The 17,738-nt window shown below is 49.3% G+C and overlaps 1 protein-coding gene across 1 annotated transcript in view; it reads left to right on the forward strand.

Moving 5' to 3' along the window:
* LOC118280944 (nuclear pore complex protein Nup98-Nup96) overlaps nucleotides 1-17,738 on the forward strand; it is a 67,693-nt gene that overhangs the window by 44,029 nt on the left and 5,926 nt on the right. The window contains exons 38-43 of the mRNA XM_050700608.1: nucleotides 585-706; nucleotides 1,617-1,745; nucleotides 9,942-10,092; nucleotides 10,672-10,774; nucleotides 11,238-11,359; nucleotides 12,167-12,288. Coding sequence (XP_050556565.1) covers nucleotides 585-706; nucleotides 1,617-1,745; nucleotides 9,942-10,092; nucleotides 10,672-10,774; nucleotides 11,238-11,359; nucleotides 12,167-12,288 — 749 coding nt within the window. The remainder of the gene's footprint in view (nucleotides 1-584; nucleotides 707-1,616; nucleotides 1,746-9,941; nucleotides 10,093-10,671; nucleotides 10,775-11,237; nucleotides 11,360-12,166; nucleotides 12,289-17,738) is intronic.

Raw genomic sequence — 17,738 nt, forward strand, 5'->3', positions numbered from 1 at the left:
CACTTCTATGTAGGTACGTTTTACACGTTGAAATAACGTATTAGCTCCCACTCCTAAACTTTGGTTCAATTTATCTAAGTATCATTATCTTATATGACAAATTAAAAAAATACGTGTCTAATATTCTTCCATTACCTAACTGACGGACTAAATAGAGTTCTAATTTTCATACCCCGTCATCATCCCTATTGCAGTGTCTGTTTGTAATATTGAAATACAGTAATACGCGAATTCGGAGATACGCGGTTTTTCATTATGATTGCCGCGCGCATCAGCTCTATCGCTACGCCCACACAGTGTTCAATTTGTGTCAGGTTTAACGTTGCGCGTGCAATTGTTTTACGTGCGCAGTGCGTTTTATTTATAATCTCTAATTATATTATCTAAAAGAGTGAAAAATGAGTCATTTGAGCCTAACATTTCATATGCAACGTTGAACCCCGACTTACGCGAATTCGACTTACGCGAATTCGACTTACGCGGCAACCGCTCGGACACACCTATCGCGTAAGTCCGGGGTATTACTGTAACAGCTTTTTACTAAGAATATATTATTATAGTATGTCAAACCCCCCTCCCCCCAGAACGGCAGACAGCGTCGTGTCCTAGACCTGCGCTACGAGTTGATCCGCGCGCGGGCGTACAACGCGCGGCCCCGCCTGCGCCCCGCCGCATACACGCCCGACCCCATGGACTACAGCCTGTGGTGAGTCTATTATTTATACCTATAGGTACTAACTTCATTACGTGCCATAATGTGCACCTCTGCCTACCCCTTCAGGGATTAAAGGCGTGACGATATGTATGTATGTATGTAGGTACTAACTAGATCGATGTATAAACAAACCTATTTTATTTGTTGTCGGGTATAAAATCATCCAATAACTTCTCTCGCTTTAAGCGAGGCGAGAGGGAGTGTCAGACTCTTACTGACTAAAAACCATCCCGTTCCTACTCCTGCTTTAAACCGGAGCCCCGGTAAACCTCCTAGGTTGTCCGCGGCATCGGGTAAACAAACAATGAAGGTAGAACTAGACTAGCCGGGTTTATCGGAAATCGGAATAAGTTACCGTGTCCTTAACTTTATGCAGGAGTAAGAACGGGGTATTGTTTAGTCTGTATAAAACAAAAAAGGATTTTTTATGATCTCTCTGTTATATTATTTGACCCTATACTTGTTGTATACAATGTGAGAATTACTGAGAAGTGAAATTCTTTGCCGGAATCTGTGTTTCCTGATGGGTATAACCTGGGTGTCTTCAAAGCCCGAGTGAATAGGTTGCTTATGGGCAGACGTGCTCCATCGTAGGCCGCATCATCACTTACCATCAGGCGAGATAGTGGCCAAACGTTGATACATCAAATGTAGAAAAAGAAAAATAATATACAAAACCAAAATTAAAGGAACTCCACGAATTAAAGCTTTCTTTTCACTACAAAAATATTTCGTGAAAATAAAGTCATACGAATGATCTCCATACTATATAATTATAGCCTATCCATATCCTAGAGAATGTATTGTTATAGGATAATGAGGTTAACCAACCATACAAGAGAAAACTCTCATTTCTTGTCTTAAAAATGTAACCCACTAATATTATAATTATCTTCCCCAGTTTCCTGCTGGGCACGTGGTTCGGCAACCCGGACACGGCGAGTATCACCGGTATAGCGGAGCAACTCGAGGCGGCCGGGCTCTGGCACCTCGCCGTACTGGCGCTGGCGTACCATCCCGACCAGACGGCGTGAGTATTTCATGTAATTTTATGATATAAGCCCAATTATTTAGTATTACAACTCGAGGCGGCCGGGCTCTGGCACCTCGCCGTACTGGCGCTGGCGTACCATCCCGACCAGACGGCGTGAGTATTTCATGTAATTTTATGATATAAGCCCAATTATTTAGTATTACAACTCGAGGCGGCCGGGCTCTGGCACCTCGCCGTACTGGCGCTGGCGTACCATCCCGACCAGACGGCGTGAGTATTTCATGTAATTTTATGATATAAGCCCAATTATTTAGTATTACAACTCGAGGCGGCCGGGCTCTGGCACCTCGCCGTACTGGCGCTGGCGTACCATCCCGACCAGACGGCGTGAGTATTTCATGTAATTTTATGATATAAGCCCAATTATTTAGTATTACAACTCGAGGCGGCCGGGCTCTGGCACCTCGCCGTACTGGCGCTGGCGTACCATCCCGACCAGACGGCGTGAGTATTTCATGTAATTTTATGATATAAGCCCAATTATTTAGTATTACAACTCGAGGCGGCCGGGCTCTGGCACCTCGCCGTACTGGCGCTGGCGTACCATCCCGACCAGACGGCGTGAGTATTTCATGTAATTTTATGATATAAGCCCAATTATTTAGTATTACAACTCGAGGCGGCCGGGCTCTGGCACCTCGCCGTACTGGCGCTGGCGTACCATCCCGACCAGACGGCGTGAGTATTTCATGTAATTTTATGATATAAGCCCAATTATTTAGTATTACAACTCGAGGCGGCCGGGCTCTGGCACCTCGCCGTACTGGCGCTGGCGTACCATCCCGACCAGACGGCGTGAGTATTTCATGTAATTTTATGATATAAGCCCAATTATTTAGTATTACAACTCGAGGCGGCCGGGCTCTGGCACCTCGCCGTACTGGCGCTGGCGTACCATCCCGACCAGACGGCGTGAGTATTTCATGTAATTTTATGATATAAGCCCAATTATTTAGTATTACAACTCGAGGCGGCCGGGCTCTGGCACCTCGCCGTACTGGCGCTGGCGTACCATCCCGACCAGACGGCGTGAGTATTTCATGTAATTTTATGATATAAGCCCAATTATTTAGTATTACAACTCGAGGCGGCCGGGCTCTGGCACCTCGCCGTACTGGCGCTGGCGTACCATCCCGACCAGACGGCGTGAGTATTTCATGTAATTTTATGATATAAGCCCAATTATTTAGTATTACAACTCGAGGCGGCCGGGCTCTGGCACCTCGCCGTACTGGCGCTGGCGTACCATCCCGACCAGACGGCGTGAGTATTTCATGTAATTTTATGATATAAGCCCAATTATTTAGTATTACAACTCGAGGCGGCCGGGCTCTGGCACCTCGCCGTACTGGCGCTGGCGTACCATCCCGACCAGACGGCGTGAGTATTTCATGTAATTTTATGATATAAGCCCAATTATTTAGTATTACAACTCGAGGCGGCCGGGCTCTGGCACCTCGCCGTACTGGCGCTGGCGTACCATCCCGACCAGACGGCGTGAGTATTTCATGTAATTTTATGATATAAGCCCAATTATTTAGTATTACAACTCGAGGCGGCCGGGCTCTGGCACCTCGCCGTACTGGCGCTGGCGTACCATCCCGACCAGACGGCGTGAGTATTTCATGTAATTTTATGATATAAGCCCAATTATTTAGTATTACAACTCGAGGCGGCCGGGCTCTGGCACCTCGCCGTACTGGCGCTGGCGTACCATCCCGACCAGACGGCGTGAGTATTTCATGTAATTTTATGATATAAGCCCAATTATTTAGTATTACAACTCGAGGCGGCCGGGCTCTGGCACCTCGCCGTACTGGCGCTGGCGTACCATCCCGACCAGACGGCGTGAGTATTTCATGTAATTTTATGATATAAGCCCAATTATTTAGTATTACAACTCGAGGCGGCCGGGCTCTGGCACCTCGCCGTACTGGCGCTGGCGTACCATCCCGACCAGACGGCGTGAGTATTTCATGTAATTTTATGATATAAGCCCAATTATTTAGTATTACAACTCGAGGCGGCCGGGCTCTGGCACCTCGCCGTACTGGCGCTGGCGTACCATCCCGACCAGACGGCGTGAGTATTTCATGTAATTTTATGATATAAGCCCAATTATTTAGTATTACAACTCGAGGCGGCCGGGCTCTGGCACCTCGCCGTACTGGCGCTGGCGTACCATCCCGACCAGACGGCGTGAGTATTTCATGTAATTTTATGATATAAGCCCAATTATTTAGTATTACAACTCGAGGCGGCCGGGCTCTGGCACCTCGCCGTACTGGCGCTGGCGTACCATCCCGACCAGACGGCGTGAGTATTTCATGTAATTTTATGATATAAGCCCAATTATTTAGTATTACAACTCGAGGCGGCCGGGCTCTGGCACCTCGCCGTACTGGCGCTGGCGTACCATCCCGACCAGACGGCGTGAGTATTTCATGTAATTTTATGATATAAGCCCAATTATTTAGTATTACAACTCGAGGCGGCCGGGCTCTGGCACCTCGCCGTACTGGCGCTGGCGTACCATCCCGACCAGACGGCGTGAGTATTTCATGTAATTTTATGATATAAGCCCAATTATTTAGTATTACAACTCGAGGCGGCCGGGCTCTGGCACCTCGCCGTACTGGCGCTGGCGTACCATCCCGACCAGACGGCGTGAGTATTTCATGTAATTTTATGATATAAGCCCAATTATTTAGTATTACAACTCGAGGCGGCCGGGCTCTGGCACCTCGCCGTACTGGCGCTGGCGTACCATCCCGACCAGACGGCGTGAGTATTTCATGTAATTTTATGATATAAGCCCAATTATTTAGTATTACAACTCGAGGCGGCCGGGCTCTGGCACCTCGCCGTACTGGCGCTGGCGTACCATCCCGACCAGACGGCGTGAGTATTTCATGTAATTTTATGATATAAGCCCAATTATTTAGTATTACAACTCGAGGCGGCCGGGCTCTGGCACCTCGCCGTACTGGCGCTGGCGTACCATCCCGACCAGACGGCGTGAGTATTTCATGTAATTTTATGATATAAGCCCAATTATTTAGTATTACAACTCGAGGCGGCCGGGCTCTGGCACCTCGCCGTACTGGCGCTGGCGTACCATCCCGACCAGACGGCGTGAGTATTTCATGTAATTTTATGATATAAGCCCAATTATTTAGTATTACAACTCGAGGCGGCCGGGCTCTGGCACCTCGCCGTACTGGCGCTGGCGTACCATCCCGACCAGACGGCGTGAGTATTTCATGTAATTTTATGATATAAGCCCAATTATTTAGTATTACAACTCGAGGCGGCCGGGCTCTGGCACCTCGCCGTACTGGCGCTGGCGTACCATCCCGACCAGACGGCGTGAGTATTTCATGTAATTTTATGATATAAGCCCAATTATTTAGTATTACAACTCGAGGCGGCCGGGCTCTGGCACCTCGCCGTACTGGCGCTGGCGTACCATCCCGACCAGACGGCGTGAGTATTTCATGTAATTTTATGATATAAGCCCAATTATTTAGTATTACAACTCGAGGCGGCCGGGCTCTGGCACCTCGCCGTACTGGCGCTGGCGTACCATCCCGACCAGACGGCGTGAGTATTTCATGTAATTTTATGATATAAGCCCAATTATTTAGTATTACAACTCGAGGCGGCCGGGCTCTGGCACCTCGCCGTACTGGCGCTGGCGTACCATCCCGACCAGACGGCGTGAGTATTTCATGTAATTTTATGATATAAGCCCAATTATTTAGTATTACAACTCGAGGCGGCCGGGCTCTGGCACCTCGCCGTACTGGCGCTGGCGTACCATCCCGACCAGACGGCGTGAGTATTTCATGTAATTTTATGATATAAGCCCAATTATTTAGTATTACAACTCGAGGCGGCCGGGCTCTGGCACCTCGCCGTACTGGCGCTGGCGTACCATCCCGACCAGACGGCGTGAGTATTTCATGTAATTTTATGATATAAGCCCAATTATTTAGTATTACAACTCGAGGCGGCCGGGCTCTGGCACCTCGCCGTACTGGCGCTGGCGTACCATCCCGACCAGACGGCGTGAGTATTTCATGTAATTTTATGATATAAGCCCAATTATTTAGTATTACAACTCGAGGCGGCCGGGCTCTGGCACCTCGCCGTACTGGCGCTGGCGTACCATCCCGACCAGACGGCGTGAGTATTTCATGTAATTTTATGATATAAGCCCAATTATTTAGTATTACAACTCGAGGCGGCCGGGCTCTGGCACCTCGCCGTACTGGCGCTGGCGTACCATCCCGACCAGACGGCGTGAGTATTTCATGTAATTTTATGATATAAGCCCAATTATTTAGTATTACAACTCGAGGCGGCCGGGCTCTGGCACCTCGCCGTACTGGCGCTGGCGTACCATCCCGACCAGACGGCGTGAGTATTTCATGTAATTTTATGATATAAGCCCAATTATTTAGTATTACAACTCGAGGCGGCCGGGCTCTGGCACCTCGCCGTACTGGCGCTGGCGTACCATCCCGACCAGACGGCGTGAGTATTTCATGTAATTTTATGATATAAGCCCAATTATTTAGTATTACAACTCGAGGCGGCCGGGCTCTGGCACCTCGCCGTACTGGCGCTGGCGTACCATCCCGACCAGACGGCGTGAGTATTTCATGTAATTTTATGATATAAGCCCAATTATTTAGTATTACAACTCGAGGCGGCCGGGCTCTGGCACCTCGCCGTACTGGCGCTGGCGTACCATCCCGACCAGACGGCGTGAGTATTTCATGTAATTTTATGATATAAGCCCAATTATTTAGTATTACAACTCGAGGCGGCCGGGCTCTGGCACCTCGCCGTACTGGCGCTGGCGTACCATCCCGACCAGACGGCGTGAGTATTTCATGTAATTTTATGATATAAGCCCAATTATTTAGTATTACAACTCGAGGCGGCCGGGCTCTGGCACCTCGCCGTACTGGCGCTGGCGTACCATCCCGACCAGACGGCGTGAGTATTTCATGTAATTTTATGATATAAGCCCAATTATTTAGTATTACAACTCGAGGCGGCCGGGCTCTGGCACCTCGCCGTACTGGCGCTGGCGTACCATCCCGACCAGACGGCGTGAGTATTTCATGTAATTTTATGATATAAGCCCAATTATTTAGTATTACAACTCGAGGCGGCCGGGCTCTGGCACCTCGCCGTACTGGCGCTGGCGTACCATCCCGACCAGACGGCGTGAGTATTTCATGTAATTTTATGATATAAGCCCAATTATTTAGTATTACAACTCGAGGCGGCCGGGCTCTGGCACCTCGCCGTACTGGCGCTGGCGTACCATCCCGACCAGACGGCGTGAGTATTTCATGTAATTTTATGATATAAGCCCAATTATTTAGTATTACAACTCGAGGCGGCCGGGCTCTGGCACCTCGCCGTACTGGCGCTGGCGTACCATCCCGACCAGACGGCGTGAGTATTTCATGTAATTTTATGATATAAGCCCAATTATTTAGTATTACAACTCGAGGCGGCCGGGCTCTGGCACCTCGCCGTACTGGCGCTGGCGTACCATCCCGACCAGACGGCGTGAGTATTTCATGTAATTTTATGATATAAGCCCAATTATTTAGTATTACAACTCGAGGCGGCCGGGCTCTGGCACCTCGCCGTACTGGCGCTGGCGTACCATCCCGACCAGACGGCGTGAGTATTTCATGTAATTTTATGATATAAGCCCAATTATTTAGTATTACAACTCGAGGCGGCCGGGCTCTGGCACCTCGCCGTACTGGCGCTGGCGTACCATCCCGACCAGACGGCGTGAGTATTTCATGTAATTTTATGATATAAGCCCAATTATTTAGTATTACAACTCGAGGCGGCCGGGCTCTGGCACCTCGCCGTACTGGCGCTGGCGTACCATCCCGACCAGACGGCGTGAGTATTTCATGTAATTTTATGATATAAGCCCAATTATTTAGTATTACAACTCGAGGCGGCCGGGCTCTGGCACCTCGCCGTACTGGCGCTGGCGTACCATCCCGACCAGACGGCGTGAGTATTTCATGTAATTTTATGATATAAGCCCAATTATTTAGTATTACAACTCGAGGCGGCCGGGCTCTGGCACCTCGCCGTACTGGCGCTGGCGTACCATCCCGACCAGACGGCGTGAGTATTTCATGTAATTTTATGATATAAGCCCAATTATTTAGTATTACAACTCGAGGCGGCCGGGCTCTGGCACCTCGCCGTACTGGCGCTGGCGTACCATCCCGACCAGACGGCGTGAGTATTTCATGTAATTTTATGATATAAGCCCAATTATTTAGTATTACAACTCGAGGCGGCCGGGCTCTGGCACCTCGCCGTACTGGCGCTGGCGTACCATCCCGACCAGACGGCGTGAGTATTTCATGTAATTTTATGATATAAGCCCAATTATTTAGTATTACAACTCGAGGCGGCCGGGCTCTGGCACCTCGCCGTACTGGCGCTGGCGTACCATCCCGACCAGACGGCGTGAGTATTTCATGTAATTTTATGATATAAGCCCAATTATTTAGTATTACAACTCGAGGCGGCCGGGCTCTGGCACCTCGCCGTACTGGCGCTGGCGTACCATCCCGACCAGACGGCGTGAGTATTTCATGTAATTTTATGATATAAGCCCAATTATTTAGTATTACAACTCGAGGCGGCCGGGCTCTGGCACCTCGCCGTACTGGCGCTGGCGTACCATCCCGACCAGACGGCGTGAGTATTTCATGTAATTTTATGATATAAGCCCAATTATTTAGTATTACAACTCGAGGCGGCCGGGCTCTGGCACCTCGCCGTACTGGCGCTGGCGTACCATCCCGACCAGACGGCGTGAGTATTTCATGTAATTTTATGATATAAGCCCAATTATTTAGTATTACAACTCGAGGCGGCCGGGCTCTGGCACCTCGCCGTACTGGCGCTGGCGTACCATCCCGACCAGACGGCGTGAGTATTTCATGTAATTTTATGATATAAGCCCAATTATTTAGTATTACAACTCGAGGCGGCCGGGCTCTGGCACCTCGCCGTACTGGCGCTGGCGTACCATCCCGACCAGACGGCGTGAGTATTTCATGTAATTTTATGATATAAGCCCAATTATTTAGTATTACAACTCGAGGCGGCCGGGCTCTGGCACCTCGCCGTACTGGCGCTGGCGTACCATCCCGACCAGACGGCGTGAGTATTTCATGTAATTTTATGATATAAGCCCAATTATTTAGTATTACAACTCGAGGCGGCCGGGCTCTGGCACCTCGCCGTACTGGCGCTGGCGTACCATCCCGACCAGACGGCGTGAGTATTTCATGTAATTTTATGATATAAGCCCAATTATTTAGTATTACAACTCGAGGCGGCCGGGCTCTGGCACCTCGCCGTACTGGCGCTGGCGTACCATCCCGACCAGACGGCGTGAGTATTTCATGTAATTTTATGATATAAGCCCAATTATTTAGTATTACAACTCGAGGCGGCCGGGCTCTGGCACCTCGCCGTACTGGCGCTGGCGTACCATCCCGACCAGACGGCGTGAGTATTTCATGTAATTTTATGATATAAGCCCAATTATTTAGTATTACAACTCGAGGCGGCCGGGCTCTGGCACCTCGCCGTACTGGCGCTGGCGTACCATCCCGACCAGACGGCGTGAGTATTTGTATAGAGATGTAGAAGTATCTGCCACGGCTTCAATGTGAGGAAGTGTTGTGTTTGAAGATTACAATAGTGAAGACATTTCGTACCGCGGACCAGTTAATTCAATTTGAGAACATAAAGAAGTTAAATACACATTGAGTGAGGTTACCGGAGGCCAAATTACCCCCCCTCCTAATCTTCCCAATCCCTGATTCCCCAACAAACCTTAAATTCCTTGAAAGCGTTACAAGTGCGTTTCCGACCTTTTAGGGGTTAAAAATATAAGGGTTGTAGGGGAATCGGGAATTGGGAAGGTTGGGAACGGGAGTGATTGGGTCTCCGGTAACCTCACTCACACAACGAAACACAACGCAATCTGTTTCACGTCAGTTTCCTATGAGGCCGTGGTATCACTTCCACACTTATTATACATAATTATATACTATTAAAAATCACAACATAATATAATTATCTCTTGACCCCCAGTCGTGGCCACCTAATACGCGGCGTGCTATCACGGCACGCGCCCGCCAAGGCGGAGTCTGCAGAGATGAAGGCTCGCCTCGACCTCATCAGGCGGCTGAAGGTACCGGAGCAATGGCTGTTGTTGGCACAGGCGCATCGGGCTAAGTATGAGGTGAGAATATTAGATTTTTTATAGTTAACGTATGTGGAAATGTGATAGGTTTAATAATAATTTTATTATAAGTTGCGTGAGACATAGATATGATTTTATTTAATAAAACCCATTACGACGTATCAACGTAACGTTAGTATTGACTGCACGGTTGGTGTGGTGGCTAAAATGACTGGAGCAAAAAAACTGGATGCCACGCAACGTGTAGCAGGTTCGATTCCCGCACAAAGCAACTCTTTGTGTGATCCGCAAATTGTTGTTTCGGGTCTGAGTGTCATGTGTATGTGAACTTGTATGTTTGTAAACGCACCCACGACACAGGAGATAATCTTAATGTGGGGCAACGTTTAAAAAATAAAACTAAATTAAACTACTAAGGGTATTGACCTCTGATCCGGAGCTGCGGACTACCTAGCGGGTTATCGGAGCTACGGCTCGAAAAGCAGCAGTGGGAACGTGGTGTTTTTTAGTCAATATGAGTCTGACTCCCTTTCGCCCAAGGCGGGAGAAGTCTTTGGATATTTCTCCCCCCCCTGCAAAAGTCCCAACCAATTACTAACTAATACCTGTTTGTTCCAGCGTCTCCCGGCCATAGAGGCGGAGCACCTGGTGGGCGCCGGACATTGGAACGCGGCGCATAAAGTATTGATCGAGGAATTATTACCGGAGGCTGTCTTGGCAGGTAAATATATTATCTATAGGAAATTACATTTAAATCTGTGGTCATCATCAACAGCCTATAAGTGACCAAAGCCCTTTTCTCACACGGAGATGGGTTTGAGCATTATAAGATTTTAAACTGACATCACTAACACTAATATTAGAAGTTAAGACGAGATATTTACCATGTTTATTTATTTCGATGAGTTTCCGATATTTCGGCACTGTTGCAAGCGCCATGATCACGGATAAACATGGTAAATATCCCGTCTCAAGTTCTAATAATATTGTTAGTGACCATGTCAATTTAAAAACTTATATTTAAGTTTTGTTTTGTTATATAATAAAATAAAATAAAAATATACGTGTCTTAATATTTTTTCATTACCTAACTGACGGGCTAAATAGATTTTGAATTTTCAAACCCCGTCATCATCCCTATTGATTATATTATTTTATTTTATTATTTTGTATCTCTATTCCAGACGACCTACAGAGTATATCCCCCCTACTGGACCGCATGGCGGAGGCTGCGCGGCGCCACGAGGTGGCGGGCTGGGAGACCGGGGGGCAGGCCGTCTACCACTACCTGCACGTCTGCGACGAGGTACGTCTTATAACTGATATTTTAATGACGTTTTTCTACTGAAAATGTGAAGATATTTAAGGTTTTTTGAGGGGGGAAGATCATCCAATGATTTCTCCCGCCTTGGGCGAGACGAGAGGGAGTGACAGACTCTTACTGACTAAACACCACCACTGACTCTTACTGACATATCACTACATACCTAGTATAAAACAAAGTCGCTTTCTCTGTCCCTATGTCTCTTTGTACGCTTATTCGTGAATCAAGAGGAAGGTTTATATGTATAATACATGTATAATATATCACCATTACACCCATGCGAAGCTGGGGCGGGTCGCTAATTATAAATAATCATTATGTTCTTCACAAATACGGTAAAACGGGGTGAATAGGGATCGAGAGGTGAATAGGGACAGAAGAAAGGTGAATAGATACTATGAAGAATTGCCCTTTACCTATTCACCTTTCTTCTGTCTCTATTCACCTCTCTTCTGTCCCTAGTCACCTCTCTTCTGTCCCTATTCACCTCTCTTCTGTCCCTATTCACCTCTCTTCTGTCCCTATTCACCTCTCTTCTGTCCCTATTCACCTCTCTTCTGTCCCTATTCACCTCTCTTCTGTCCCTATTCACCTCTCTTCTGTCCCTATTCACCCCTCTTCTGTACCTATTCACCTCTCTTCTGTCCCTATTCACCTCTCTTCTGTCCCTATTCACCTCTCTTCTGTCCCTATTCACCTCTCTTCTGTCCCTATTCACCTCTCTTCTGTCCCTATTCACCTCTCGATCCCTATTCACCCCTTTTTACGGTATATGTTGATTGTCCCCAGATCCGCGGGCTGGTATCGTCGGCGGAGTCGGCGGGTGACCGCGCGACGGTGTCGGCGCGACTGGACGCGCTGCGGCCGCATGTCGCCGCCGCATGCAGGGCGCTCGGGGCGCTGCACGCCAAGTAAGGACACTGTTACTGCTATCTATATCTGGACGCGCTGCGGCCGCATGTCGCCGCCGCATGCAGGGCGCTCGGGGCGCTGCACGCCAAGTAAGGACACTGTTACTGCTATCTATATCTGGACGCGCTGCGGCCGCATGTCGCCGCCGCATGCAGGGCGCTCGGGGCGCTGCACGCCAAGTAAGGACACTGTTACTGCTATCTATATCTGGACGCGCTGCGGCCGCATGTCGCCGCCGCATGCAGGGCGCTCGGGGCGCTGCACGCCAAGTAAGGACACTGTTACTGCTATCTATATCTGGACGCGCTGCGGCCGCATGTCGCCGCCGCATGCAGGGCGCTCGGGGCGCTGCACGCCAAGTAAGGACACTGTTACTGCTATCTATATCTGGACGCGCTGCGGCCGCATGTCGCCGCCGCATGCAGGGCGCTCGGGGCGCTGCACGCCAAGTAAGGACACTGTTACTGCTATCTATATCTGGACGCGCTGCGGCCGCATGTCGCCGCCGCATGCAGGGCGCTCGGGGCGCTGCACGCCAAGTAAGGACACTGTTACTGCTATCTATATCTGGACGCGCTGCGGCCGCATGTCGCCGCCGCATGCAGGGCGCTCGGGGCGCTGCACGCCAAGTAAGGACACTGTTACTGCTATCTATATCTGGACGCGCTGCGGCCGCATGTCGCCGCCGCATGCAGGGCGCTCGGGGCGCTGCACGCCAAGTAAGGACACTGTTACTGCTATCTATATCTGGACGCGCTGCGGCCGCATGTCGCCGCCGCATGCAGGGCGCTCGGGGCGCTGCACGCCAAGTAAGGACACTGTTACTGCTATCTATATCTGGACGCGCTGCGGCCGCATGTCGCCGCCGCATGCAGGGCGCTCGGGGCGCTGCACGCCAAGTAAGGACACTGTTACTGCTATCTATATCTGGACGCGCTGCGGCCGCATGTCGCCGCCGCATGCAGGGCGCTCGGGGCGCTGCACGCCAAGTAAGGACACTGTTACTGCTATCTATATCTGGACGCGCTGCGGCCGCATGTCGCCGCCGCATGCAGGGCGCTCGGGGCGCTGCACGCCAAGTAAGGACACTGTTACTGCTATCTATATCTGGACGCGCTGCGGCCGCATGTCGCCGCCGCATGCAGGGCGCTCGGGGCGCTGCACGCCAAGTAAGGACACTGTTACTGCTATCTATATCTGGACGCGCTGCGGCCGCATGTCGCCGCCGCATGCAGGGCGCTCGGGGCGCTGCACGCCAAGTAACGATACTGATACTGTTGTTGTTATATGTTATATCTAATAGGAGGGAAACGCGCATGTGTATCACCTGATGGTAGAGAATGCAAATCCGCCGTGTTTTGAAAATCCGGATTTTTAAGAACGGTTTTTTGGTCCAATCCGGATTATCCGGATTTTACGGATTTTTCATGAAAATAAACAAATCTACTTATGTTAGTTTAATAATATGAAGTTTTTTATATCCAACATCAGAAATCGATGAAATATCCTGTGACTGTAATGAACCTGTACTTCTTAATACACCAGAAATAAATCCGTTAGCGTCCGATCCAATCGATGTACCAAACTTAGGAGATTTTGAAGAATCCAGTGTTTCTAGCAGTAATTAGGCAGAAAAATATTTTTGAGCAACAAATAAAAAACTAAATGACTGATTATGAATTAAAAAAATAACTAAGCATAAAAAATTTAATTACCAAAAATTTATGTAAATAGCTGATTGAAAATTTTTAAATAGACCAGAGGGGGCCTACTCCGGTTCTCGAATCCGAAATTTCGTTTAATCTTCGGCCGTAGGTTTTATTGATTTACTAATAGAATTACTTGAAATAACGTTTTATTTTTAATTTCATATCAAAACCTATTTATTTATCTTCATTTCATTCGTTTATTTTGGTTCCCGAAAGTTCGCAATAAATAGAATAAAATTGTAGTACGAAATCTGCGAAGTTTCGGACAAAACTTCGTTTTTCGTTGAATTAGAGTAGACCTACAGATTAGTTTTAAAGTGCACATTTATTTACTACTAGCTACTTCCGCGCGATTTCACCCGCTCTGCTTGGCTCCTATTGGTCATAGCGTGATGTTTTAAAGTCTATAGCCTTCCTCAATAAATGCACTATTCAACACAAAAATAATTATTCAAATCGGACCAGTAGTTCTGGAGATTAGCGCGTTCAAACAAACAAACAAACTCTTCATTCAGCTTTATAATATTAGTATAGATAAAGAAAGCTGATGAAAATGAAGTCTAATCTGACATTACTAAGCCTGAAAACCATGAAGGGAAGTTTCCAATCACTAAAATAACATTAACAGTATCATCCATAGTTGGCTATTAATGACTATTAACTGTTTTTAATCGATTTATTAGCCGAATTATATTAAGCGGAATAACCAACACTACCTCTGGAGGACGCGAGCCGAACATACACGTGATAATGTCATTGCGAATTACGATTTCTTATTATTCAGAAAATCCGCGGATTTGATTTTCGAATCCGGATTGACAACTCGAGTAAAATGTACGGATATCCGGATTTTTCGGATTACGGATAGTCCGGATTGGATTCCCTACCTGATGGTAAGCGATCGCCGCCGTCCATGGACATTTGAAACACCAGAGGCTTTATACTTGCACTAGCTACTTCCACGCGGTTTCACCCGCTCTGCTCGGCTCCTATTGGTCATAGCGTGATGTTTTATAGCCTATAGCCTTCCTCGATAAATACACTATCCAAAACAAAAAGAATTTGTGAAATCGGAGCAGTAGTTCCGGAGATTAGCGCGTTCAAACAAACAAACTAACAAACTCTTCAGCTTTATAATATTAGTATAGTATAGATGGACACACAGAAACCTCTACCAAGAGACGAGTGGAAGGAGGGTAGGGAGGCCTTTAGGCCCTACAGCGGGACGACCATGGCTGAAAATAATAAATAAAATAAATAGGACACAAACGAGTATATGTATCACCTGATGGTAAGCAATCGCCGCCGCCCATGGACATTTGAAACACCAGACGCGTTACAGATGCGTTGCCGGCCGGGTTGGTTGAATTTAAGGGTTGTTGGGGAATCGGGGATTGGGAAGGGAGGTAATTGGGCTTCCGGTAACCTCACTCACACAACGAAACATAACGCAAGTTGTTTCACGTTCGGTTTCTTGTGAGGCCGTGTTATCACTCCGGTCGAGCCGGCCCAGCAGTGGTGAAGCATTTAAAGCTTTATGCATATAAATACATGGGTGACATGATGCCGTCGGCATTTTCTGCCTGTCTGACCCTTGGGTGGTGCAGTGAAAATAACCAGCACCTGTTGGATGAAGGAGCATAATAAGTAGTAATCTAATAGGAGGCTGAGTCACCCTCGTCAGTAGGAGAGCACCCATAAAAATGAACCCCTTTTTTTTGAGGGGGAAAATCATCCAATGACTTCTCCCGCCTTGGGCGAGGCGAGAGAGAGTGTCAGACTCTTACTGACTAAAAACCACCGCGTTCCTTCTCCTGCTTTTCGAGCTGGAGCCCCGGTAAACCCGCTAGGTAGTCCGCAGCTCCGGATAAACACGTGGCCTCTGGGTGGTGCTAACCAGGTGACACTTTGGTGGTAGGCTTCGGCCGACGGCATTATGACCACCCACCGAGCAAAACCGTGTCGCCAAGCGGCCTAGCCGTGTTCCGCCACGATGCTCGGTGACGCCGTATGAGAGGATGGGTCGAGATGTTTGTTCCACTATGGGTAGACCGATCTGGCGCGCGCTGGTGTGGCTTCATCGGGTGGCCAGTCGCGGAGGGTAGCGGGATCCGAGGCACGGTGCACCGCTGGCCGACCGCAGATAGTTGGGGGCCCGATTAGCGTGCTAGCCACACGTGGAAGGCTGCCCCGCCATCTAGCGAAAAATCCCATGGATACGCCATCGTGCCGGTTGGCGACCGGACGAGAGGGCCCGATGGATATTCATGGGGAGCCCCCCCGGGCGTCCCCGCAGTCTCCAGGCTGGCCTCCCAATGATGTAGCTAACTGCGGTGCGCGTCTGGGGTCGCCTGTGTGGAGGAGCATTTCACTGCCATCCTCTCAGCAACCTTATACTCCTAACATGAGAACAAGAGCAAAGAAAAGGGTAGAACAGCGGCTGCACTCCCTCTCCCTCAAAGTGCACCTCTCAAATATTCGAGGCTTGCACTCAAATATCAATGCGGTCCATCACCACCTCGAGACCGAGAACCCCACGCTCTTGTTTCTCTCGGAGACCCAGATCAGATGTCCGTCCGACGTTTCTTACCTTAACTACCCAGGTTTTACCCTGGAGCACAATTTTGTTGCCCGTGCAGGCGTATGCCTGTACGTCCAGGACGGCGTCTGTTACCGGCGTCTCCGAAACTTTGAAGACCCCAGTTACTCTACATTGTGGATACTGGTGGACACAGGCATGGAGAAAATTTTCTATGCCTGTGTCTATCGGTCGCACAGCGGAGATTTGGAGACGACCAGATTAGCGCAATACCTTGAGGAGGCGGCTGATATGGCTCGGCGGAGGTACCCTTCGGCCCAGTTCGTGTTACTGGGGGACTTAAACGCCCATCACCAGGAGTGGCTGTTCCCATACCAGTGCACTGACCATGCTGGGAGGGAGATGCGTAAGCTTGCGCTGACGCTTGGCCTGACCCAGCTGGTCCATGAGGCCACGAGGGTACCTGATGTCGATACACAAACTGCCAACTGCTTAGCCCTTCTGCTGACAACTGATCCAGACAGCTACTCGGTGTCAATTTCATCACCCCTGGGTAGTTCTGACCACTGTCTGGTGAAATCTGTATCCACACACTCCCCGCCGGATCCTAGTCCCAGAGGATCTCGGCGGATGTGGCGGTACAAGTCAGCAGATTGGGATGGGATGCGATCTTTCTTTGCATCCTATCCTTGGCGGCCTGTTTGCTTCTCATCCAGTGACCCGTCAGCTTGTGCGGATGCCGTAGCGGGGGTGCTGCGTCAGGGCATGGAATACTACATCCCATTCTCGGACGCAGCATCTTCCGGTGGCACTCGTCCATGGTTTGATGCCGACTGCGGACGTGCTGAGGCGCGAAAGCATGCGGCATACTTGGCATGGGCGGGTGCCAGGCGCCGTAAGGCTGGCGACACTCCTCAGAAGAAGAGAGCCTTCAACCGGGCTGCCAAGTCATGCAAAAGGGCATTGCTGATGGCTCGGTTCAACCACATTGGCCGAATAGGGAACAAACTGGCTTCCTACCCAGCGGGGAGTAAAGTGTTTTGGTCCCTGGCCAAGGCGGTCGAACTTCTGCCGCCCCTCACTTCCGCCTCTCCTGGGGTCTGACGGGACGCTGGCTCACACCGCAGTAGAGAAAGCGAACTTGTTTGCTTCTCTATTTGCGGAGTCTTCACGTCTTGATACTGGTGGCGCTATACCTCCT

This window comes from Spodoptera frugiperda, chromosome 19, assembly GCF_023101765.2.
Source record: "Spodoptera frugiperda isolate SF20-4 chromosome 19, AGI-APGP_CSIRO_Sfru_2.0, whole genome shotgun sequence".
Classification (NCBI taxonomy): Eukaryota; Metazoa; Arthropoda; class Insecta; order Lepidoptera; family Noctuidae; genus Spodoptera; species Spodoptera frugiperda.